Source organism: Papaver somniferum, chromosome 2 (assembly GCF_003573695.1).
Source record: "Papaver somniferum cultivar HN1 chromosome 2, ASM357369v1, whole genome shotgun sequence".
Lineage (NCBI taxonomy): Eukaryota > Viridiplantae > Streptophyta > Magnoliopsida > Ranunculales > Papaveraceae > Papaver > Papaver somniferum.
The window spans coordinates 178,317,570-178,342,568 of record NC_039359.1 but is presented as its reverse complement, the minus strand read 5'-3'; the positions used below and the strand labels follow the sequence as shown (position 1 = coordinate 178,342,568).

The 24,999-nt window shown below is 37.3% G+C and overlaps 1 protein-coding gene across 1 annotated transcript; it reads right to left on the bottom strand.

Moving 5' to 3' along the window:
- Window positions 1-19,688: 19,688 nt before the first annotated feature.
- Window positions 19,689-23,081, bottom strand: LOC113349882 (heparanase-like protein 3). Its single transcript, XM_026593918.1, has 9 exons — window positions 22,727-23,081; window positions 22,340-22,376; window positions 22,045-22,237; window positions 21,789-21,937; window positions 21,037-21,267; window positions 20,744-20,933; window positions 20,538-20,663; window positions 20,329-20,428; window positions 19,689-20,176 (listed from the first exon to the last, which is right to left on the bottom strand). Exons 1-9 carry the CDS (start codon window positions 22,946-22,948, stop codon window positions 19,790-19,792), a joined length of 1,635 nt encoding a protein of 544 aa, XP_026449703.1. The 5' UTR covers window positions 22,949-23,081; the 3' UTR covers window positions 19,689-19,789.
- Window positions 23,082-24,999: the final 1,918 nt, after the last annotated feature.

The following is a 24,999-nucleotide window of genomic DNA, read 5'->3' as shown; positions in this document are numbered from 1 at the left end:
TTAAGGAATTATATTACGAAGTATAACACTTATCTTTTGAACTTCGTAGATATGACATCGACATAATCTTGTATATAGTTTTATGATTATGTGAATGGGTTATGGTGAAGATTTCATCCTAGGAAACAATGTTTTACAATTATTTAAAGGAAGTACGTTCATGAACTTTCTTTATGAATCTAAAGGGAAATCAATAGGTTTATTGGTCCGGCTATTCATTGCATATTCTTTGGATGACCAATATGTGTGAGTTGGTATAACCAATCTTAACTCAGGTTATGTATATTTGTATAACCGATCACAATGCCTAGATTTATGATTCGGTACAACCGGTCCTGGTAATTAGTGTAACTGATCCTAAGTAATCACCATGAGATGAGATGATCGATCCTTGTAATTAGTGTGATTGATTCTGGTAATTGGTGTGACCGATCATAAGTAGTAATGTAAGCAATCCATGTAATTGGTATGACTGATCTTAGTGATTGGTATAACTGATCTGAACCCATGTATGTGACTTGGAAGGACCGATCACAACTAACCATAATGACTTGGTATGACGGATCACATAGTAGACTTGGAAGTCTGCTAGAACCAATTCTAAACTTGTTTGGAAGTGTGGTAGAAGTGATTCCAAGATGCAAATCCATGTAAATACGGAATAAGGACTTGCAGTGAAAAGATGTCAACATACTTTGAACACGAGCAGTAACTCTTATCATTTATTGTTCAAAGATATTCCTTGGTACTCAAGGTGATCCTATGCCGAAATAAATTAAGAATCTCTTAATTAAGGTTTTTGGTTTTGTATGCTTTAATTACCATCAATTAATGCATAGCTCTAGAGAATAAAAATTAGTAATGTGCATTTACTAATTGGAGATTTTCTATGAGAGATTTCAGAAATATTGGACAATCATTTATTGGAATTAGGAAAACCGAATTTGGGCATTCATTGCATATTTTACGTTTTGGAAATTCCTTGGTGTCCAAACATCCTTGGTCTATAAATATCTAAGTTTGCATTTCTAGCAAACTATCCTAAGAGCCAGGAAAACTTCATTTCTTGTTTTTTCTGGTGGAGCCGTCTATTCAGAGAGGAAAGTATCCTAATTAGGTGAAATCTCTTACGACCACTCGTTTAAAGACTTCTGTGGGATCAAGAAGCTTTATGAGTACCATTGGTGGGAAACTATATAATTGTAGTGTTATTAGTTTTCGATTTGATTTATTGACTAACAGTTGTTGAAACTTTGATTGCACCTAGTTTGTTTATTCTTGAAAATATTCTCTTCATATAAGATTCACCCAGACTACATCAAAGTATCCACGGGATCTTTAAAACTGTTGTTAGATCTAAAGACATATTGTGATAATCCATTGTTAACATACTCCGTTCTGTGCGTGATTGATCACAAGATATTCAAGTGGTTATGTGCAGGTATTTGAATGCAAAAGAAGATTTGAAGACGAAGAAGAATTCTTATTAGTTTTCATATCTTGTGGATTTAGTGCACAAAGCTTAATCGCTGGGATCTAACTAGAATCATTTTATCTTTGATAAATATGATTGATTAGTTGTGTGAGATCGGCATTCTCTATATTTCTATTTGAGATTTATATTGATTGAGTGCGAATCTATACTTGACTATTTCAGTAGTTATTGAATGATTTATCTAACCATACAAACGAGTTTATTAGATTAAACATAAGAGCCTTTGTCAAAAACTCATATTATCTTGTAGCAAGATTGATTAGAGTGGTTACCAAATAGATTCTTCATTTGTTGTTTGGAATACGATCCAAAGGACTTGTTATTCATGTGCGTGACTCTAGAAGTCGAAGGCGCATGGATATTAAGGGAACTAAGTAGCTAGGGGTAGTCTGCTTGGTCTCAACTATACGAAGTTGGTATTAGATTTTGTATAGCGGCTTAATTCTGAAAGTATTCAAAACTGGAGTATGTCCCGGGGCATTTCTGCATTTACAGTTTCCTCGTTAACAAAATCTTGCAGTGTCTTTTACTTTGTTTTTCGTATTATAATTGTTATTATAATTAAGTAAAATACACAAGTACGTTAACTCCGCAATACTTGATATTGATCCTATAGAGTTTCGGTTATTAGCGAACCTATTATAAAGTAAACATTTTTTTGTCATATCATCTCGATCTTGTATCCATAGTCAATTACACAAGTGATCTTGTTGTTGTATTGTCTTGATCTCGTATCCATAGACGATCACAGGAAGTGTGAACCGAATTGTTGGATTGTCTTGACTCTGTCCATAGACGATCACATTCGGACGAGGACTTATAGGTTGATAAATAAAATATTGTGGTGTATTTGGGTACCCCCATATTTTTAAAATCTAGCAATTGCATCCACTAAACCATTTACCAAATCCTTTAATACCTCACTCAAATAGATAATACTCCTCTGTAAACTTTCCACCCAAACCTATTCTTACTTCACCTAAATTTGCACCTCTCACTCCAAGGTCTTTTTCACACCTACACCCAAATCTAACCCAACAACTCCTGCCATTAAAACGACTTACACATGAGGAAATGAACAAGAGAAGAGCCCGATTTTGCTTCAATTGTGTCTTGTATACTTCTAAGAGAATATAATAAATTGAACAACTCTAGAACTAGTTTCATTTTGAGTCATTTGAACTAGTTATGGTTAAGATTAATATGGTTGATATGAAAGTGTTCATATGGCTAACTTCGATTAACTATTGTTGAGTCAACAAAGGTGTACATGTTTAGGTACGATTACTCATATCTAAATGAAGTCACTTTTCATTTGTGTGTAACAAGTTAAGTTCGATCTAACGGTTGAAAGATATTAGCTTGAGTCTAATTGGGTTTTTATCCAATGGTTAATATTGAATTCTTTATTACTAAGGTAACATTGATTGCAAACCCTGATTGAAGACTATATAAGAGAAAACTCTAGCAACTGGGAAACCTAATCCCCACACCTCCTGTGTGATACTAGTTACGACTAGAGTCGATTCTCCTTTAACCTTAAGTTTTTCTAAAAACCCTGTAGGTTAACGACTTGAAGACTTCATTGGGATTGTGAAGCCAGACCCAACTATTTTCTCTGTAGTTGCGTATTTTGATCTTGCTATTTTTTATCGTGATTGAGGTACTATATTCTTTAATATTGGCTCGAGATTTAATCTCGGATAGGAAAGATAAAAAGTAGTCACAAACATCTTCGTCTCATCATTTGTGATTCAACAATATCTTGTTTCGCTATGACACGATTAAGATTATTGTGAGGTGATTGATATTACTAAGATGTTCTTCAGGAATATAAGTCCGGTGTATCAATTGGTTCATGTTCACCTTGATTTATCAAAAGACGGAACAAAACTCATAGGTATATCTGTGGGAGACATATTTATCTATTCAGTATACTTTTCTGTGTGAGACAGATTGCTTTATCAAGTCTTCGACTTTGGGTCGTAGCGACTCTTAGTTGTGGGTGAGATCAGCTAAGGGAATCAAGTGCGCAGAGTCTTGTTGGGATTCAGAGGCGTAAGGAACGCGAATGTACCTTGATCAGTGTGAGATTGGTTCGGGCTCAACTACATTCCAGTCCGAAGTTAACTTGGAGTAGGCTAGTGTCTGTAGCGTCTTAATACAATGTGGTGTTCCAATCTGGACTACATTTGTGGTTTCCTAGTTAACAAAGCTTCCGGTGTGTGTGTTATTTCTTTTCCGCATTATATTTTCTATATAATTGAAATATCACAGGTTGTGCGTAAGTTCAATCAATTGTGAATCCAACTTTTGGTTGTTTATTAAATTGATTGACACTTGGATATTGGTTTTTGATACCGTCCAAGTTATTTCTTATATATCTGGAGACACCATTAGAATTCTTGGTATCCTTAACGAAAAAAGGGTATCCATCCTTATTGATACAGGTAGCACCACCAGATTCATTGACAATACATTAGCTTCTTCACTACATTGTTCCATAGAACGAACTTCTCCCATGATGGTCACATTTTCTAATGGAGAAAAGACAGTAATACATGTTTTTGTTCCAAGCTTCAATGGACTATGCAGGGACATGAATTTGTTGAAGATTTGAGAATTTTACCATTGGGTGGTTGTGATATAGTTCTTGGTGATGATTGGATTAGGACATTAGGTGATGTGCTCTTCAATTTTGCTAAGTTGAGTATTTCTTTTAAGTACAAAAACAAGAGGATTACCTTACAAGGGACTAAAACTTCCTTGTTCATGATGAGTAGTGATGAAGTCAAGAATTTTTGTTCTAAAACTTCTCTTGGTATTGTGGTCCATTTATTCTCTATTTTTACATTTACTTTTCAACCCGTAACACCTGCTATACTTCTTCCGTTGTTACAAGAATTTACAGACATTTTTCATGAACCTACTAAGATACCACCAAAGAGCAGTTTAGATCATACTATTCCATTACAAACAAATTCTACACCTATGAATCAAAGAGCATACAAATGTCTTTACATCCAAAAATAAGTAGTCGAGAATATTGTCAGAGAAATGCTTCAAACTGGGATAATTCATCCTAGTCATACTCCATTGCCTACCATATTCTTGTGGTCAAGAAGAATGATGATTCTTGGAGATTTTGTGTAGATTACAAAAAGTTGAATAGTATTACTATCAAAGAAAAATTTCTTATACCCATTGTTGAAGAGTTATTGGATGAGCTCAATGGGAAAAAGTGATCTAAGAGCTGGTTACCATCAAATCAGGGTGCTAGACTCAGGTATTCACAAGACAGCTTTTAGAACTCATAAAGGACATTAAGAGTTCAAAGTAATGCCATTTGGACTTACAAATCCTCCATCTACATTCCAAGCATTTATGAATGAAGTTTTTCATCTAGTTTTGAGAAAATTTGTTCTGGTATTCTTTGATGATATCTTAATCTATAGCTCCAACATGACTGAACATATTGAATATGTCAAGTTTGTCTTCTCCTTACTTAGACAACATCATATTTTTGCTAAATTATCTAAATGATGCTTTGGTCAATCTTCTTTAGAGTATTTGGTCATATTATCACAGCTGAAGGAGTATCTGCTAATCCTAACAAGATTTCTTGCATGCAACAATGGCCAATTCCTACAACAATAAAAGAACTTAGAGGATTTCTTGGTCTTACTGGACATTACATGAAATTTGTTCAAGGCTATGGGGGCATTAGTAAGCCTTTAACTGATTTACTCAATAAGAATTCCTTCATATGGAGTCCAACTGCAACAACTGCATTTAACATACTTGATCAAGCAATGAATAACACCCCCATATTAGCTTTACCAGATTTTACCAAGCCATTTGTGGTTGAAAGTGATGTCAGTGAGGGATACATAAGAGTTGTTTTACTTCAACAAGACAAACCAATTTCCTACTTTAGAAAACCACTATGCCCAAGAGACAGAGCAATATCTACTTATGAGAAAGAATTCCTAGCCATTGTTATGGCTGTGCAGAGATGGGGGCATTATTTACAAGGCAACATGTTCATCATCAAAACTGATGATCAAAGTATTCAATACTTTCTTGAACATAAAATCACTACTGCCTTACAACAAAAATGGCTTGTGAAAACTTTTAGGATTTGACTATGATATTCAATACAAAAAAAGGTATTATAATGTGGTAGTTGATTCTCTTTCTAGAAGACCTCCATATTCAGATGTTTGCAATTCTCTGTCACTCTCTACACCAACATGGGTACATGATGTTCTAAATAACTATTGTTAGAGCATTGCTCGGTCGAAATCGCATGCGCTGCTATCTCAAGCATGTTTGTCAAGTTTAGTTGTCAAAAATATATGTCTTGATTTCTAGACTACTTATAGCTAAGTCCCGAACTAGGACAGTTAAGTGTAGTTGAGCTCCAGACTCCACGGCGATCATCTTACGAAGACGAAGAACTACTCAAGGAAACAGTGAAACTTCATCCGACTAAAATGTATGTGGAGACTTGAACTTATCTATCACTCAAAAGTCTACCTCTCTATCTCCTATTCTTGAGACAAAGTCGTATAAGTATGATAGTTTTCATACATACACATTTGCTATTTCGTGCCGAGTTTACTCGCCTATAATTTTATCAAAATATGTGTTGGTAAGCTTTCGCTTTAACCACTTTTCATCTTAACCCGTGACGAAAGTCATGATGACGTTTCAATCTTGAAAATAGCTTTGATGACGATAGTTGTGAATAATGACTGTTATAACATTATAAAAGAATGTTTCAATGATTGAAATGTAGAGTTGAGATTACGTAACCAACTACGGATATAAGCATATATAGTGTGTTCGCACATTAGTGTATAAATCCATGTGACGGAAACCAAGTGTGTGAATATGTGTGCATACGGTATTGATGAAGGAGACAGGTTGGGTAGCGTACCCGTACACGTACCAGCGGAAGTTTTCGAACCGAAAATTTCTGCTGAGTTTGTAAGTTTGCAAACTGTTAAACCAGTCACCTTAGTTACGCGTACCCACGGAAGTTTTCGACCGAAAATTTCTGCTGAGTTTCTAAACTCAAACCCGGTAACTATGGTACACGTACCAGTACGCGTACCCAAGCTGGTTATATTTCTCAAATCGGAAGTTCATGAACTTAAAAAATAAATCAATAAGAAATGCAATCTTTGCAAACCGCGGCTATATTGTTCACGAATTGATTCAAGTGAATCAAACCGATTTTGTTTCAATTGTGTCTATTCATAAAGACCTAAAAAATTGAACAACTCTTCAACTAGTTCTTTTGAAGTCATTTGAACTAGTTGTGAAGAAGATGAATACGGTCAATATGAAAGTGCTAATATGGCTAACCATTGGTTAACTATTTGTGAACCAACTAAGTGTACACGTTTAGGTACGGTTACTCAAACCTAAATGAAATACATTTCATTTGTGTGTGACAAGCTAAGTTTTGATCTAACGGTTGAAAGATATTAGCTTGGTTAAATCAGGTTTTTCATCTAACAATGAATATTGAATGCTTTGTTACCAAGGTAACTTAGATTGCAAACCCTGATTTGAAAACTATATAAAGGATACATCTAGCAACTGGAAAAATTAATCCCCACACCTCCTGTGTGATACTAGTTGGTTTTGCTAGACTCGGTTCTCCTTTAACCTTAGGTTTCTTCTCGAGACCCTATAGGTTAACGACTGAAAGACTTCATTGGGATTGTGAAGCCAGACAAAACTGCTTCTCTTGTAGTTGAGCGATCTGATCTTGCCATTTTCTATCGTACGAGTTCAATTGAATAATTGACTTGAGATTATATCTCCGATAGGGCAAGATAAAAAGAAACCACAAACATCTTTGTCTCATCGTTTGTCATTCCGCAATATCTAGTTTCGCTACCATATGATTTATATTATTATGAGGTGATTGATAATTCTAGGATGTTCTTCGGGAATATAAGTCTGGGTTATCGATTGGTTCATGTTCACCTTGATTTTATCAAAAAACGGAACAAAACTCTTAGGTTTATCTATGGGAGACATATTTATCTATTATCGTAGAATTTTTTGTGTGATATATATTTGTTTATTAAAGTCTTCGACTTTGGGTCGTAGCAACTCTTGGTTGTGGGTGAGATTATATAAGGGAATCAAGTGCGTAGCATCCTGCTGGGATCAGAGACGTAAGGAGCGCAACTGTACCTTAAATCAGTGTGATATTGATTAGGGTTCAACTACAGCCCAGATCGAAGTTAGTTTGTAGTAGGCTAGTGTTTGTAGCGGCTTAGTACAGTGTGGTGTTCAATCTGGACTAGGTCCCTGGGTTTTTATGCATTTGTGGTTTCCTCGTTAAAAAACTTTTATGTGTCGGTGTTATTTCTATTCCGCATTATATTTTGTTATATAATTTAAATATCATAGGTTGTGCATTAAAATCAATCAATTAGAATATCCAACCTTTTGTTGTTTATTTAAATTGATTGACACTTGGATATTGGTCTTTGGTACCATCCAAGTTTATCTCTCTGGTATTTGATAAAGAATTGCAGATTTCCATTTGCTTGAGTAAAGATCAAATCGAGAGATTGAGATATTAACTCTTTGATATAATTTTATCTTGATTGAGTATGACTGTCTAGTTGATTCTCTAGAAAGTATATTAAATTTAGTCCATACAGATTTCTAATCGAAATATTGGGTGAGGTTGTTAGACCCCCATTTTTTGAGCTATGTCCAAGATCCAAAAGCATACCAACTTATCTCCCGACTACTTCTTAGTGCCTTCTTAATTTTACTTATAAGGAGGGTATATTGAGGTACTAAAACATACTTTACATTGGAATTGGGGGTAATATCAGACAATCTGTTAGAATCATTACATGCTTCTACTTTTGGAGGCCATTCTGGCATACAAGAAACTTATGTGAGAGCTCAAAGTCACTTTTATTGGCAAGGAATGAAGAAAGACATCTTGTTGTTTGTATCTCATTGTGACATTTTTTAGAGAAACAAAAGTGATCTAACTAATGTTGCTGGTCAACTGCAACCTCTACCTATACTTGATCATGCTTGGCAACGCATTACTATGGACTTCAGTGATGGTTTTCCTATCAGCAACACAAAGAGTGTTAGTCTGGTCATTGTGCATAGGGTTACCAAGTATGCTCACTTCATTGCTCTACAACATCCTTATACAACTGCTTCTGTGGCACAATCATTCCTCAATCAGGTATTCAAACTTCATGGACTACCTTATTCTATTGTGTCTGACAGAGACAAGGTCTTTACTAGTAACTTCTTGCAATATTTATTCAAAGCTTTGAGTACTAGCTTGAACTTGAGTACAAATTACCATCCTCAAACAAATGGTTGAACTGAAGAGTAAATCCATGTTTGGAGAATTACTTGAGATATATCATTGGCCAAAAACCAAGCAGCTTGAGTCAATAGCTAGCACTTGCTGGATGGTGTTATAATACCAGCTATCATAGAGGATTGGGGATGTCTCCTTTCCAAGCATTATATGGGTATTTACCTCCTCACATGGCATTTCCTTCTCATGTCATAACATTTGTAGTTGTTGTGGAGACTTACTTAAAGGAGAGAGACTCTATGCTTGATATACTCAAGGAGTCACTCAACAAAGCCCAAGAAAGAATGAAACTCTGTGTTGATAGTTCTAGAGTTGAGAGATCTTTTGAAGTGGGGGACTTAGTCTATCTTAAGCTGCAACCCTACAGGCAGGCATCTGTTTCATTAATAAGAAATTTCAACTCTCAGCTAAATTTTATAGTTCATTTCCAGTTTTACATAAGGTGGGCAAAGTGGCTTATAAGTTGGTGTTACCCTCTCATTCTCGTATTCACCCCGTGTTCCATGTCTCTCAACTGAAGAAGCAAATTTGTGTGAAACACACTCCTTCTCCTACATTACCTGCTGTTGATCTCACAAGAGATACTATAGAAAGTGTTGAGAACAAGAACTATCCTCTTAGGTAACAAACTGGTCAGGCAGGTGCTGATTCAATGGACAAATTCCTCACCAGAGAATGCTACATGGGAATTTTTTTTGAATATCAGAGCTCGTTGTCCTCGATTTATCCTTGAGGACAAGGAAAATTTTCAGGGGAAGGCAATGTTGCATTCTCTCTAATATGGGCTACCATTTTGACTGCATGTAGTTCAAGTTGTGGAATGCTTCATCAACTCAGTTAGTTTGTTATCTAGGGAGTGGAATGTCCGTTGATTAGTTGGCACATGTCTGTCATCAATAACGTAACCACTAGGGATAATCATTAGGATTAATAATTTTTTATAAATATGTAAGAGAAGCTTCTTCTCTACCTATCTGACTTATGAAATAGAAACCATTGTTGGTTGCATTCTTTTGAACCCAGATTTGGCTCTAATATTCAGATTAGAGATTATCTTTTCCATTTTTCATCATTTCACTTCCATCTTAAATGTTAATTTTTTGTGGTAATACAACAAAATTATCATCTTCAATTTTGTTCTTTCCATCATTGCCAGATGACTTAGAAAGATCAATGCGTCTTTTAGTACGTTCTTCTTTCGGCACATTCAGATATCGCCTAACGATTCGATTTACATCGCTTAAATTCTCAGGATACATATCAGGCCAAACCGGAAGATAATTACCACCACTCTGGTTGGGTCCGTAGATAATCATACAAGCATCAACATAACTAATGTAAAGAACTCAAAAACTTTCTTTTGTAATCCTTTGACTCTCTTGGCATAAGTTTGAAACCCGTTTCTCATCAATTCCATCTTTTTTAATATTTTTTCTTCTTCATTCTCTGGTGTATTTTCAGTAACGCCTCTATTTAAACCAAACAAAACAAAATAATGATGCTGGAAACAAAACTAGGGCATATATTTACAAGTGATAACACATGTGCGATGCACATGCTTGAATTTGACTCATCCAACAATATGAAATTTGAAAACAATGAAATTTTTTGAGTAAAATAAAATTCTAATAATTTTATTTGTACTCGATAAGTAGATAATCAAAACAGCTTTTCAAACATATAAATTTATAAAAATCCGTATATATTTTGAAAGATATTAATTTTAAATTTATTGATCTATTTCTAAAACAATGGCAAATGTACGTATCTACCCTTTATTTTATTGAATTTACATGATGTAGTAGATCTTGGTAATTTAAATGAGGCCAATTTGGTAATTTCAGGGGTCTCCTACAAAAAAAACCTCTTTTCTTTATATTAGTTATTAGATATATAGGCTTGTGATATGAGGACGAGTTTTATTAGAAAAGGAAACTTCCGGTGAATATAAAAGGATATGACTAAGGAAACTTACGCACGACAAAGGTGTTACTATTCTTGATCAGTTTCTATTTTGCTACTTTAGAGCAGCTCCATGGGCACCATCTAATTTAGAGGTATGCCTGTCTAGGTGGATGGACAAACTGAGTTTTAGGCAGTGGGACAGGGCTTACTGAGTCAAAATAAGATGGACGGAATACTCGGAGACGACCGGCTCACATTAGGCCGAGCCTCGGCTCAGTCTTGGTCTATTGTGAGCCGGTCGTCTCCAACTGATCTGCCAACGATCAGATTTCTAAATGGCTATTTTCCCCTTATAAATATTCAATACATTTAAACATACAACTCACACCAAAATTCAATCTTCTTTTGAATTTTTTCCACTAATCTTTCTCTTGAAATGTCTCATAAGGCAATTTCTCTTTTCCATGAAGCAAACTTGAGGCTGCTGTAAATAAAATATGTGGTAATTTTTAAAAAAATCTAAAATAGTAAAGATCTGTACAAGTTTTAGAAGTTAACCGAGGAAAATGTTTCGTTAAAAAAGAGAAGAAAAGCTTCAGTTTTGAAAGTTAACAACCGAAGTTTCAAAAACAAAGGAGAAACATTTCACGAGCGCGCTGAATAGAAGTTACGTCAAATGAAGAAAACCAGGAGGCTAAAGATTATACTAGATCTCTATTGATGTAATTAGTACTTATTATTGTCTAAGTTTATATCTTGTAAAAGAAGTGGAGGTAATATTAATTATCCAGTAGACAATGTGTTTTACCTCGTTAGACACTTGGACTCCACACCTGGCATGATGGGTTGCTTCACATTTCATCAATTACCGGTAGTAGGTCCGCGAGATGTATTGAGAAGCTTGTGTTGTAATTGAGAAAAAAAATAAAGGAAGAAGAATATTTTTTCTGCAAGCATAAGTTCTTGTGTGGAATTTTATAGAATAAAATTCTAAGTTAATAAGAGATACGGAAGATCCTTTCTTGGCACCAAAAATAAGGATTGCGTTGGGAAAGTCCGGTATTAGATACATCATAAATTCCAAAGATATATACAGCGAATTTTTGAAAACCCAACAATTTAACTAGGGTTAAGGTTTCCATTTGATGATGTCACATCTCCATCAGAAATAAGAAAATTAACAAGATTAAGAACATTAATAAGCAAACAAGTTATGGATCTATAGATCATAAAAAAAAGATCCAATTTAATCTATCAAAAATTAAAAAAAAAAACAACAAAAAAAATTGTAAGAAGAAAGGAAATAAGGAAGAAAACCTAAATTAAAATCATCAAAAAGGAAATAAACTTACCAAATACAAGTAATCCAGCTTGATTTCGCAAAACAATCAAAGGTTACAAAAAATTCTTCATCGCCAGAGCTTTAGTTCGAGAAAGAATTAACAGAAAACAATATAGATGGGAGATTTATTGTTTGAAACAAAATTAAACATATCTTCTTTGTTGAATTTTTTTGATGATTCAACAATACTCAATGGCGATATTTTCTGATGTGGTTTTCTTCAATCTCCATTGAAGAGCTCTATGCGAGCAAAAGAAAAAGAGAGAATAAGTAGAATTTCAAATCTGAAAAAAAATGATTGCAGGGTAATGTTGGAATTTTAATAATATTCTCTCTGTTTTTGGAAAAGAGATACTTTCATTTTTTTCAACTTGGCCTATTTTTAGGCTAAAATGAAAAGGTGAAAGTATCTCTTTTCCAGAAACGGAGGTAGTATTTTTTATTTTTTCCACACGTTTCTGGACGTTGAAGAAAAAATTTTGGTCCAAAACTGGGCTTAGTAAAAAGATCATCCATTAAACCAGCCCACTAGATTCAGACCTATTGGTAATTTCTCGAGATGGTGGAAGTACCGTCTCATAAACCAGGAACACGCTTTAAGGCTAACCCCTATGGGTTAGATTGAACTGCTAGATTGGACAAAAAGTGTTGCAAATCATGAAAAAAGTGTGGGAAAAAGTTAACACTAGCATTTGATAGTTCTCTCTCCTAACAAGTGCTCGCAGTTCAACTATCAGCGAGATTGAAAAGTTGAATGGTTCAGCGCTCAAAAAGTGTTTTTAACGCTGAACGGTTCCGCGCTGGGAGATAAATTTTATGATCTAACGGCTGAGATTTAAAACGTTGAACCAAACATTGCTCAGCGCTGAACCAAACAGCGCTTTACAGTGGTCCCAGATGACGTGGATGACCAATCTAGTTGCTAGATATCTAGCACATAGGACTTAGGAGGTTGTCCATGCTGACGTGGATGGCCAATCTAGTAGCTAGATATCTAGCCCATAGGACTTAGCCTAAGGTAATGAAAACTTCAAAACAACAAATATTTCCTTCAGACAAAAAAAAAAAGAATCAACATTATATTCCATTTTTTTTCTCTTTTTTTTTTTACTCGGTCAAAATGGATTGATTAAAAAAGCGAAAACATAAAGGGGAAGGTCTCTGAATCCTTAGCCAGAAAGGCAAAATCCAAAGAGCCTATTTGAAACGATAATACAATTTGCCAGGCCATTCTACAGAGGGAAGGAAGGTCGGCCTACCCTCATAAAATTCAAAGATGTCTTCGGCTAGCAAACAGGCCCTCTTGGCCAAGGCGTCTGCAGAAAAATTGACTTCCCTATAGTTGTGAACATAGCGAATGTTGAAGAAGAATTGCTTCGCTAAAATCCATTTCTGTCTCAGCTGCCAAGGAAGTTCATTTTTCTGAAAGGCCTGTATACAACTCATCGAATCAGAACGTGTGCAGAGATTTTTAATGTCCCACTTCTGAGCCACAACTTCTCCATAGATAACAGCTGCTATTTCTGCATAGAAATTGGTCTGCCAGCCCAGACCAACAGAAAGAGATCCAAGGACCGCTGAGCTTGGGTCGCGAAATATTACTCCTGAGCCTGCTTGGCCTGGGTTACCCATCGAGGCACCATCGCAGCAAATCAAGATTTCGTCAGGATTAGGAGGAGTCCAGCTTATCTCCACCGGGATGTTGACCTTGCAAAATCTGTGTTGAACTCTGAAGTAATTTAGAATCCTCAAGTCACCTTGAGTGTTATGCATATGCCCTTTCATTCGGCTAGAATTGTCTCGTATTGTTTGATAGACCCTTCCTTTGAAGCCAAGCCAATTCACCGGAGCATCATCAAAGTAATTTCTGTTCCGAGTCTTCCATAACTCCGTTGTGATAGCAAGATTTTCCACAAGCCACAGATCTTTTATCATCTTTCTACGGCCCTTTGCGGCCTTGTAAGAGTTCACAAGGTCTTCGCTTGGCTTGATATTGAAGAGACCAGCTAACCAAACCCAACTCCTTTTAGCAAATCTACAATGCCAAGTGATATGGCTAAGAGACTCGCAATCTCTTCGGCATAGCCGACACATCGTTGGCATGCTTCTACCAGTGATTTTGATCATTTTATCCTCAGTTGCACAACACTGGCCCATCCATATCTTCCAATACTGCACACCCAAAGTTGGATGGACCATCTTTCTGTTAAACAGGACCGTTGCTGGATGGATCTCCCCTGGTGCTTTGATTGCAGCCTTGGCAGATTTCACCGAGAAAACCCCTTTCTTGTCCAAGTCCCAGATTCTGTAATCTTCCCCTCCAGGGATAATTGGAATCTTCCCCACATCTATGCCACAAAGGTCCATTAGACTACTCGTTGAGGGTGGAATTACCCAAGACCCATCCTCAATAATGTCACTAACCATTGCCTGGAAATCATTAGGGCCTTTGGAGGAGAGGCCCAGCTTCCCAGCAATCGAGAAGTCCCCACACCAGTTGTCAAAAAATAAAGAGGTATTCTCACCAGTTCCTATGATCGATCTTGTGTGCTTTTGCACAAATTTGTAAACTAGTTTGATGCCCGGAAAAACAGAAGAACCCAGCTTGTAGTCGATCAGATTGCCATTGTTTTTGAAGTACTTGGCTCTCAGGAAGCGAGCCCAAATCTTGTTCGAATCCCTGATGGAGACCCAAAGCTTCATCAACATAGCCTTGTTAACGTCCAAAAGCTTCTTGAGGCCTAGGCCACCTTCCTTTTTGGAACAACAAAGGCTTCCAAAGAGAACAGTGAAGTACTTACGCTTATCCGCATCTCCTGACCAAAGGAAATTTCTGATGGCTCTCTCAACTTGTTTGATGGAGGTGCAAGGCCACTTATAAACAACCATGGAATGGGTAACATAGCTCGAGATCACTGACTTGATTAACACCAGCCTAGCCTGAAAAGATAAGAGCTTACCCTTCCACCCTGCTAACTTGTCCATAATCTTCTCCACCACCTGACGGATGTGGATGTGCTGAACTATGCCTGGCTTCAAGTTTATGCCCAGGTATCTATCAGGAAAGTGAGCTCTTTCCATGCCCATAAAATTGGAGATTGCTATAGCTCTTGAGACCGAACCTCCTCCATAATAGAATTTGCTCTTGGAAAAATTCACACATTGGCCTGAAGCCATCTTGTAAGTGGTCAAAATATCAACCATATTTCTAAGGCTTTGCCAATTACCCCTGCAGAAGACAAGGATATCATCTGCAAAGAGAAGATGGGTAGGAGATACTCCCTTCTTACTGACCAACCAATGCATACTACGACGAGCAAAGAGTTTGGACAAGTTACGGCTTAGGACATCCTCAATGAGAACAAAGATCAGGGGGGGAGAGGATCCCCTTGACGGAGACCCCTCGAGATGCTGAAAAAACCTTTAGGGATGCCATTAATCAGGATGGAGATACGAGCCGAATCAAGAATGCTACGAATCCAAGTGCACCAAGTTTCAGAGAATCCATACTGGCGAAAGACCTCAATAATGAACTCCCAGCTCACTGTGTCAAAAGCTTGGGCGATATCTAGCTTGATACCAACATTGCCATACTTCCTGTCAGTATTGAGCTCATTGATTAGCTCAGACGCCAGGGCTATGTTTTCGTGAATGTTCCTCCCTTTCATAAAGGATACCTGCTCTTCTGAAACCAAAACGTCTAGAACAGAGCCAATCCTTGTAGCCATTATCTTTGTGATGATTTTGAAGAAGAAATTTCTCAGGCCAATAGGGCGGTAATCCTTGATTGCATCAGACTTCTTGTTTTTTGGGATGAGCACCAGAAAACTCGAGTTGATGCCTTTTGGAATCTTCCTCATTTCCCAGCAATTCACTATGGCTTTGTAAAGGTCCTCCGAGATAATGTTCCAGCAATGTCTATAGAACGAACCTGGGAAACCATCAGGCCCCGGAGCCGAGTCTTCTCCCAAATCGAAGACCGCTTCCTTGATGTCATCCAAGGATGGCACAGCATCCATAGAGGCACTCTCCGTGGTAGAAATACAGGTATGAAGATAATCAAACAGCGTAGGATCTATGTTGACGTTGCCACCATTAAATTTCTTCTTGTAGTGATCGATGATGAAGTCTCTAATGTCCTCCTGCACAGTCAAAGTAGAGTTAGAAGAGGTCTTGATCTCTGAGATGGTGTTTTGGCCCCTTCTCAATCTGATGGAATTGTGGAAGAAACGAGTATTTTGATCCCCTTCTTCCATCCAAGAGATTCTTGACTTCATTCTCAGCATACTGGCAAGCTCCAATCTCACATCATCTGCGACCTTTCTAGCATCTTCCACTCTAGTGAATTGGACTTCATCTGTTGGGTCGAAATCAAGAAGATCAGCTTCAGAATCCAGCCTGAGTTCAGCTTGCTTCAGTCTGTAGTGAACATCTCCAAAGACAAGTCTGTTCTAGGTTTTAAGAGATTCTTTAAGTCTTTTTAACTTGCTGTTGAAAACAAACGGGGGAGCACCATCCATATTTTGATTCCAATTATTCTCCACCATGTTTAAGAAGCTTGGATGCAATTGCCACATTTTTTGGAATCTAAAGGGAGCTCTAACCGGTCTCGTATTGTGGAAGTCAAACCCAATGAGAGGGGAGTGGTCAGAACAAATCCTTGGTAGGGATTTACATCTCCACTTGGCATATTTGCAAATCCAAGCATTATTCACAATTGCTCTATCATGCTTAGAGACAATGCGACGTCTTCCTTTCTGACAATTGGACCAGGTGTACTTCTTGCCGATTGCATCAGCCTCAACCAAACCATTGTCGGAAATCCAGCTCCTGAAATCGATCATGTAAGCTTCTTTGTTCAGAATTCCGCCTTTTTTTTCCTCAAGGCGCAGAACACAGTTGAAGTCTCCCACCACCAGCCAAGGGATAGATATGGAGCCTAAACCTAGTTGACTCCAAAGCATTTTCCTTGAAACAGCATTGTAGGAAGCATGCACAGCCGTGATAAAATTTCCATCCACATCGATAGTTATGGCTTGTTTGGAAGAAGAGATCACCTTCGGTCTAGGGAAAGTGTTTCTCCACATGATCCAGATATTACCTTTGGTACCAGCAACCTCATTTGTAATGACGTCTTCACAGAAGCCAACCAACCTTAGAGAATTGACATAACTAACTGTGCAAAATACATGAGTTTCAGCGAGACAAATGATGTCAGGGGAGTGCAAATTTTGAAGCTCTTTTAGCTTGGCCTTTGCACCATCTTTGGCCAAGCCTTGAGCATTCCAAAAGAAAAAACGCATTAGATAACCAAGTTAGAAGAAGGGCTTGCTGAACCCTTGTCATCCTCCTTGTCGGCCTTTGGTTGTTGTTTCTTTTTCTTTGTTGTAGTCTTCATAGCCTTCTTGCTTGCCAGAATGTCCGCCTTCTTCTTAACAGCTTGTTTGCGTTTCAGGCGATCCTCTTCGTCTTTGGAACCCCCCCACTCCAGTTTATTTGTCTCTTCCACTACTATGTTAGACCTACTCTGTGACAGAGTAATATTAGCTTCCTCCGTATTATTAGCTTCTTCAGCATCATCTAGTAAGAACATGTTGGATGTCTCCAAAGCTTCCGTAGCTTTGAGTGAGGAAGGTCTTCTTGTTGTTTTAGTTGGGGGACTAAAACCCTCGCCATCAGTGAGAACCTGGATGATAGAAGTGACCTCATTGTTGGTAACAGTAGCCCCATCGGTTTGTCCAAGGACTACAATTTGTTTTTTCTTCTGTTTGATTTGATTTTGAATAGTTTGAATCTTAGCCAGGGCCATCTCATGTTTGGTTATGGCTAACTTAGCCACTGTGTGCAAGTCGTCAGCTAACCTTATCTCGTTGTTGTATGATGTCAGGAGATCCTGATTCTCCTTATCCAAGTTCTGATTCTCCTCATCCTCGTCAGCTGACATTGTCCCCTTGGAAAGAGACTCATCAGGCCTTGTCCCCTTGGAAAGGGAGTTGTCAGTCATAGAGCCGTTGGAGGTAGTACCTCTTGAAAGTGACTAAACAATTTTAGAGCCGTTGGAGATAGTACTTCCTGAAAGTGACTGAACAATAGAGCCGTTGGTAGTTGTTCCTGCAGAGAGAGACAACATTGGGGCTTGAATACCAACAGCAGGCTCCGTCAGATTGATAGGGACTTCTCCTGCAGGTCTATCAGTGTCGGCCTTGCCTGGTAACAGGATAGCAACACTACTAGCACGCCCTGTTTCATTGATGGTAACCCTTTCAGCTGAAATTTCTCCCTGATCTTGGAAATATTCATGATCTTCATGGTCCATCTGCACATCTGCTTGGTTACCACGTTTATCTTCACTGCCAGAAGAGCTGGGAATGATAGTATGAACTCCCTGGAAAGTAACACCTCCAACAGGTTTAGCTGATGGATCGTTGGACTTTCCATTTCTGATAACAGTCCCCGTGAACTCCCTCTTCTTCCAGATATTTCTGAGCTCATCCATCTCCATTTTCAGGGATGTTTTTCTCTCGTGATCAGTTTCAGAGTCGTGCTGCCTTTTCAGATCATTATATCTCTTGTTCCTACAGTTTTCCTCAATGTGACCAATCGTTTTACAATGATCACAGAATTCAGGCTGGTTGAAAACCTCGTAATCAACATAAAAACCTGTTGAAAGTTCCTCATCATCAATGATAATACTTTCAATAGGTTTAGAGAAGTCAATATCGATAAGAACAGCAGCAAAGTATCTGTATTCGTGTTTGAGAGTTCTAGGATCTACTGCTACTGGCCTGCCAAGACCCCTAGCTATGCGAAACAGAATCTCTTCTTCCCAATATTCCAGGTGGAGATGAGGGAAACGAACCCATACAGCAGCTCGTGTGACCTTCTCAGATTCTGGGTTGAACATTGGAGTCCATGGGAGGACTTTCAGCTGTTGAGACTTCACTTTCCATGGACCTTCGTAGCTTACAATCTTTCTATCAATTTCGTTGAACAACTTGATGATAAAGTAGCCTTTCACCCATGGGATGAACTGGACCTGACCAGTGAGCTTCCATTGTTCACTTAATACTTGTTTAACTTCCTCAAACTTCATGCCAAGCGTTTTGAAATCAAATCTACCTACTAGACTGAACTTCCAGTTCTCTTTTGACTTGGAAATCACTTCTTTTGGAATTCTAATGACCATCTCACCCGTAGAGGATCGAATCGGAGGGTGGGATAGCGAGTCTGCATCGATTACTGAAAGTTCCAGCGATCTTGTTTTCACTATGTTGGCGTAGGAGCGTGTTCCATTTTCGGATGAAACACCATTGTTGTTTGCAAGACCTCCATTGTTGTACGGAACATCAGCAGCAGGACTGTGGTTTGGGTTATTTGATGATATACTAGCCAGTTTGGATCTTGATTTCGAACGGGATTTGTTTCTGTTTTGGTTGAATCGATAGTTCCTACGAGATCTTTCATTAATATCAGGAGATTTGGGTTGATATTGTATTGCCATGGACACAAAAAAAAGTTTGAGAGAAAAGGGAAGAAAGGATAGGAGAGAGAAGCTCTGGTTTGGAGAGAGAAACCCTTGAAATTTTTGCTTTTTTTCCATTTTTTTTCTCTTACTTGAATTAAACAATGAAACAGAACCAATTCTTGGTTCCGTTTGTACTTACAACTTACAAGCGGGAAAATGAATCATGGGAACATGAGCAAATACAATTGAATATGGAGCCACAATTATTGGCTCTGTTGAGTTTACGTGTATGGGTTCTAAGAGAGGAATCTCCCCTTCAGAATTTACAGCCAAAGGCTCCCCATTTAGAAACATTATTTGGCTGTGTAAATCCCTGTCTTTAGCTGTTAAGTGGTACTCTTCTCTTGTATTTTCAGATATTTTCGAGGTTCGGACAATCTTCGCGTGCCTTGATCCTGAAGACCGGTGGTGAGATTTCAATTTCAAATGATGTTTCTTTCTAGAGATAATTGTTTTAGTCGTCATATGAACTTCTGCCGTAGAGTTACCACTGAGATTTATCAATAGCAATGTAATTCCTTTCTGTGAAAGTTGGTACAAAAAAGAAGAAGATCAAAATGGATAGAATCCCAATTTCGCAAGAGAGCAGAGTTTTATAAAATGGACTAGTTCTCTTCTCTATCCAAGGAAAAAATAAATTTATACTCAAATTTATTTAAGTTGATCTAACTCACAGATTGTTTAGCACAATGTGCATATGCTCGAATTTTGTTTGTTCCTGTGAAGTTGGTCTGTAAGACATTTCTTCCCATTAATCTATGCCATAGAAGAGCACTGCACAACATCAAAAACCAAAATAAGCTAATTAGGTAGTACTTTGTAACTTAGCTGGTTCAGTTTTATCTATCACCTGAATGATAATAGTCTCCATTTCAACAATTACCTGTAGTAATCAGGATTTGGTATGAATGTAGTAGTATTAAGAAGGCCATAGTTTCCGCCGACCAAAGTTTGTCTACAATAAGTTTTAGTATCATAAACTGCTGACATGCCAAGCTGATCCAAGTACCTGCATATTTTCTGATATTTATAATAAGGCTTGAATTAGAAACATAATAAATCTTAACCAAGTTAAGCAAAAAACCTCACCAGAAGCTAAACACAAATGCATTTGTGACTAGATTATGGCCACTGTTATAAGCTCCTCCTGCTTCACCAACCCAAGCAGTAGCTGAAGTTGCAGAATTCTTCAGGATGTTCTTCAAGCTCTTAAATGTATCGGCTGCACCATCAAGATATTTTGGATCGAGAATCTTGCCGACTAAGTGGTCATCAACACCTACTTTCCAAAGCAAGAAGCATTACAAACTGAACCCAGCAGATTTGATGATACTTAGTATCATTCTTGAATTGTACTTAATTATACACGACTTCAGATTTACCTGGACCGAGATTGTATATGTGGTGTGTCACTGCATTTAGAGAATTTGGTGTTTTATCAACAAGTTCTTTGTACCACTTCGCGTCAAAGAATCCACCTGGTGCAATCACCAGTGGTTTATCTTTGGAACCACTGTAAATATCTTGCACGATAGTATTTAGGGCAATCACATCAGAGGCATACTGTGCTGCAGTAACCCTTGCTCCAATTCCATTTCCACTCAGTTCATTACCTAAACATTAAATATAATATAATGAAGATGCGATCACCTTAAATTTCTACTCAAGCTTAAAGGTGTAGATTTGCATCCATTCTAAAAAGAATGAGGAAAACATGTAAGATTGCATTTATGTTCCTGTAAACACTAACTTTGCACACATGTTATAAATTTTCCATGAGTATCAAATTTTTATACTACTGTTAGTTATAATGAATTTTGTTGTTTCTTCATCAATTTTACTTACGGCTTGAAGGATGGATTCAACGGAGGCATCAAGGTTTCGAAACTCAATTCAACCAACTATATCAGTTGGTCTAAAGACTAAAACTGAGAAATTTTCAATACTACATATCGAATTAATGGAAGGTGCTGCGAACTATGGGTATGAAAATAGTGGTTTGAGGGATCACTTGCTACTAGAATCGATATTTCCTACAGTTGCAGAATCATTTTTGGGAATTTTGAGCTTGCATCATGTCAAAAATGTGTAGGTGTGTGTGCGCGCGCGAGTGAGAGAGAGAGAGAGTTCATACCAAGTTCCCAGCCATAGATGGCGTATTTCTTGTTGACTGTGTAACGAATAAGAGCAGCAGCATTTTTGAAATCCCAAGGCCCTACTGCAGAATGATCGCGAGTCATATTCCTTCCATTGAGTGCATTCAACCCAAAAATAATCGACGCCCTGAATAGATATAAGAAATGAACAGTTAATTCATCGACACAATGAACAATTCAACCTTGAAAATAAAAATAAAAAAGCAAAATAAAGAAGAAAGAAACATAAAATACCCAGCCTTTTGGAAGAAATTGTTTAGCTCATCCCATCTAGGCATGGGTAAGCACCCATCAGTATATCCAAATAGTATAGAATCATCAGAGGTGTTTTTAACAAATCGGTTACAGGGCGGTCGAGGGTCTCCGACATCATACAAGACCTTATCTTGTAAAGTACCTCCCAGTCTAAGCTTCAACGGTGAAAAGGCTGCAAAATTTTCAAGTCTACATATAAGTTTATCTTGTCAGTGGTGAAAGGCTGCGAAAATGTCAAGGAATGTCAATTTTAACTGCCGGAAAAAGTTCTTACCTTTGACAGCATTTAACAAAATTGGGTTGTCAAGGTCCTGCAAAAAGCACAGATTGAAGAAAAGTTCATCGAATTACAGAGAAAAGGGGTTCATTTTTCAAACAGTTTATGCAATGACAAGAGGGAAATGTGAAAACCCGTTTCAGAAATTGATCATTTAATCATACTTTGCGTTTTGAAAACCAAATTTTGAAATTCAAACTTAAAAAACTCAGAATGAAGCAAAGTAAGTGGAGAGAGAGATATTAAAGCAAACACTCAAACCCGCGACAAAATGATGTTCTTCTAAAATACATAAAAACCTTCACAAAGCCCATACTTTATGCCAAAGAAAGAAACATATTTAAAGAAGAAAAATCAGAAAACAGAATGAAGTAGTAAAATTACCAGATTAAGAAGAGAGGCGAGACCCCAACTACAAGTTCCGTAATCACATTTCTCAGGAGGCCACCAATCCAAAGTAGCACATATGAAATCATCATCAGTACTTCCGATGGCAACTCTTCCATCAATAAAAACATTTCCTTTAACAGTTTCTTCAGCTTTTCCATTAAAAATTAAGAAAAGAACCCAAAGAAATAACCTAAGAAATGCATACAAAGTGCCCATCTTGAGATTTAACCAAAACTCGAAGAAATCTCAAGAAACGTTCTTGTTTTGTTTAAGTTTATGAAGGTCTAAGAAGAAGCCATGAAAAAAAGAAGTAGCAGCAATGGATGCGTTAAATACAGAGATACCCATTGGAGAAAAGTACACTTTAAATAATTAAATCACAAGGACAAAGATAGAGAAGAAGGTGGGTTTTTTTAACTTTAAACCAAAGTCAGTATGGTTAGATAGAAAGCAACTTATTTACTTGCTTCATTCAACATGAGGTATAATTTATTTCTTTTCTTTTTTTTTTTGAAATCCACTCTTTTTTCTTATTTAATGATTTACTACTATAAATATACACTGGTAACTGGGAATTCAAAATATCGGATAACCTTTTCTAATCTCATAACTTCCACCTACCTACCTAATTTATTTATTTTCTTTCTTTTTCTTTTTCCTCAAAAATCTATTTACAGCTATTTCCCTACGGTACTTCTAAGGCCACTTCCTATGGGTGTGGCAAACCAAAGAGTTTGCCATTTATGCACCCACTATGGAGCTGGCAAACTGGCCCGGCTAAGTGACAAATATGCCACTTAACCAGGCTAGGTCAAGTGTCTACCGAGCGGTCGAGTCTCGATCGTTCGGTGTAGCCAACACTGGTAGAGTTAATCTCCACCGCCAGCGATCGATACTCGACCGTTAGTATCATCTCATCCAACTGTCACAATCTTTTCATCCTATAAATACGATATCAAATTTCATTTCAACTCACACCATTTCTTCAATCTCCATTCTTTCACTCAACAAATCCAACATGTCAGTTCGAGTTCGAGCTCGCAAATTTAAGGCTATCTAAACAGATAAAACGTCCAAAACGCATTTGATGTGGAGCAAAAGTGTCGGCTCGAACGGCGCAACAGAGTGGGAAAAGGTTTTCAATTTGATGGTTGTTATCTTATCTTGAGGGTGTTGCCCGAATATAATCAGTTTAGATTAGCTGTCCAAATATGATGCATCTATCATTTGTATCAAATTTTAATTTTAAGATACTATTAAAACTAGTGCATCTAAAAGTTTAGAATTTTATTTTACATTGGTGCCTCTTTCATTCATCTAGATAGTGACATAACTTACAATAAAGACTCTAAAAGTAAAAATTTGGGACGATGTTCTTCATCTTGTTTATCTTCTTCATTTCACCAAACTTCCAATCAATGCGCTCATGAACGAAGTCTCCTTTGTTTATCTTCTTCTTTGCCTTCAAATTTTCCTTCCCTTGAACTTTTCTTGGTCTTCTCTTAGTTGAAGGTTTGATTTGGGTAATATCCAAAACTTGTAGACTTCTTTGATTTTTACCTATTTGTTTATAACCTTCACATATCTTACTAAGTGCGGATTCAAGCACCACTCCAGAAAAATCGAGTTGGGTAGCCAAGTCAAGTTGGGATTCAAAATTTGCCATTTTGAAAGATAATAAAAGATAGAAAGATAGAATTTTTGTGTGTAAAAATTTGGTGTAATTTTGGTGTGAATTTTTGTTGTTTTTATAGGCGGTGGAAAAAGAGCCGTTGGAGGTTTGAAAACAACCGAGCAGTTGAAACTAAACCGCTAGCGACTTAGTCTAGACCTCTAGCGGTGTAGTATCGACCGCTAGCGGTGTAGCTTCAGCCGGTCGGTGTAAACTCGATCGCTTGTGTTTTTCTTCCATAGTGGCGCGGCCAATTTACCAGGCCAGATGGCAAGAACACAAAACTCACATGAATACATAAGAATTAATCCATTTGTTATAACAACCATATGGATGGTACATGTAAAGTTTTCAAAATTTGATTATCTTGAAGCAACAATGGTCTACATTTTCATTTCGAAACTCATCAGCGTACCGGTTAAAGATGAAAGTAAATTATTTTCCACTTTTTATTTTGTTATCTGTTTACTAATGTGCATTTTGGGACATATCTAGTATACTCTATAGTATTTAAACCCACCTACAGTGAAGAGTGACTCTTGTATACGGTGACTATATGCGTGCACTACTTGGAGAACGTAGGAATCTTCAAGAT

Excerpts from the sequence above, each read along its gene's own strand:
- LOC113349882 (XM_026593918.1), bottom strand. The coding sequence starts at position 22,948 with ATGGGCACTTTGTATGCATTTCTTAGGTTATTTCTTTGGGTTCTTTTC. Across the intron at positions 21,268-21,788 it reads CATCTATGGCTGGGAACTTG|GTAATGAACTGAGTGGAAAT; the intron begins GTATGAACTCTC and ends TTTAATGTTTAG. Across the intron at positions 20,664-20,743 it reads GCATTTGTGTTTAGCTTCTG|GTACTTGGATCAGCTTGGCA; the intron begins GTGAGGTTTTTT and ends GAAAATATGCAG.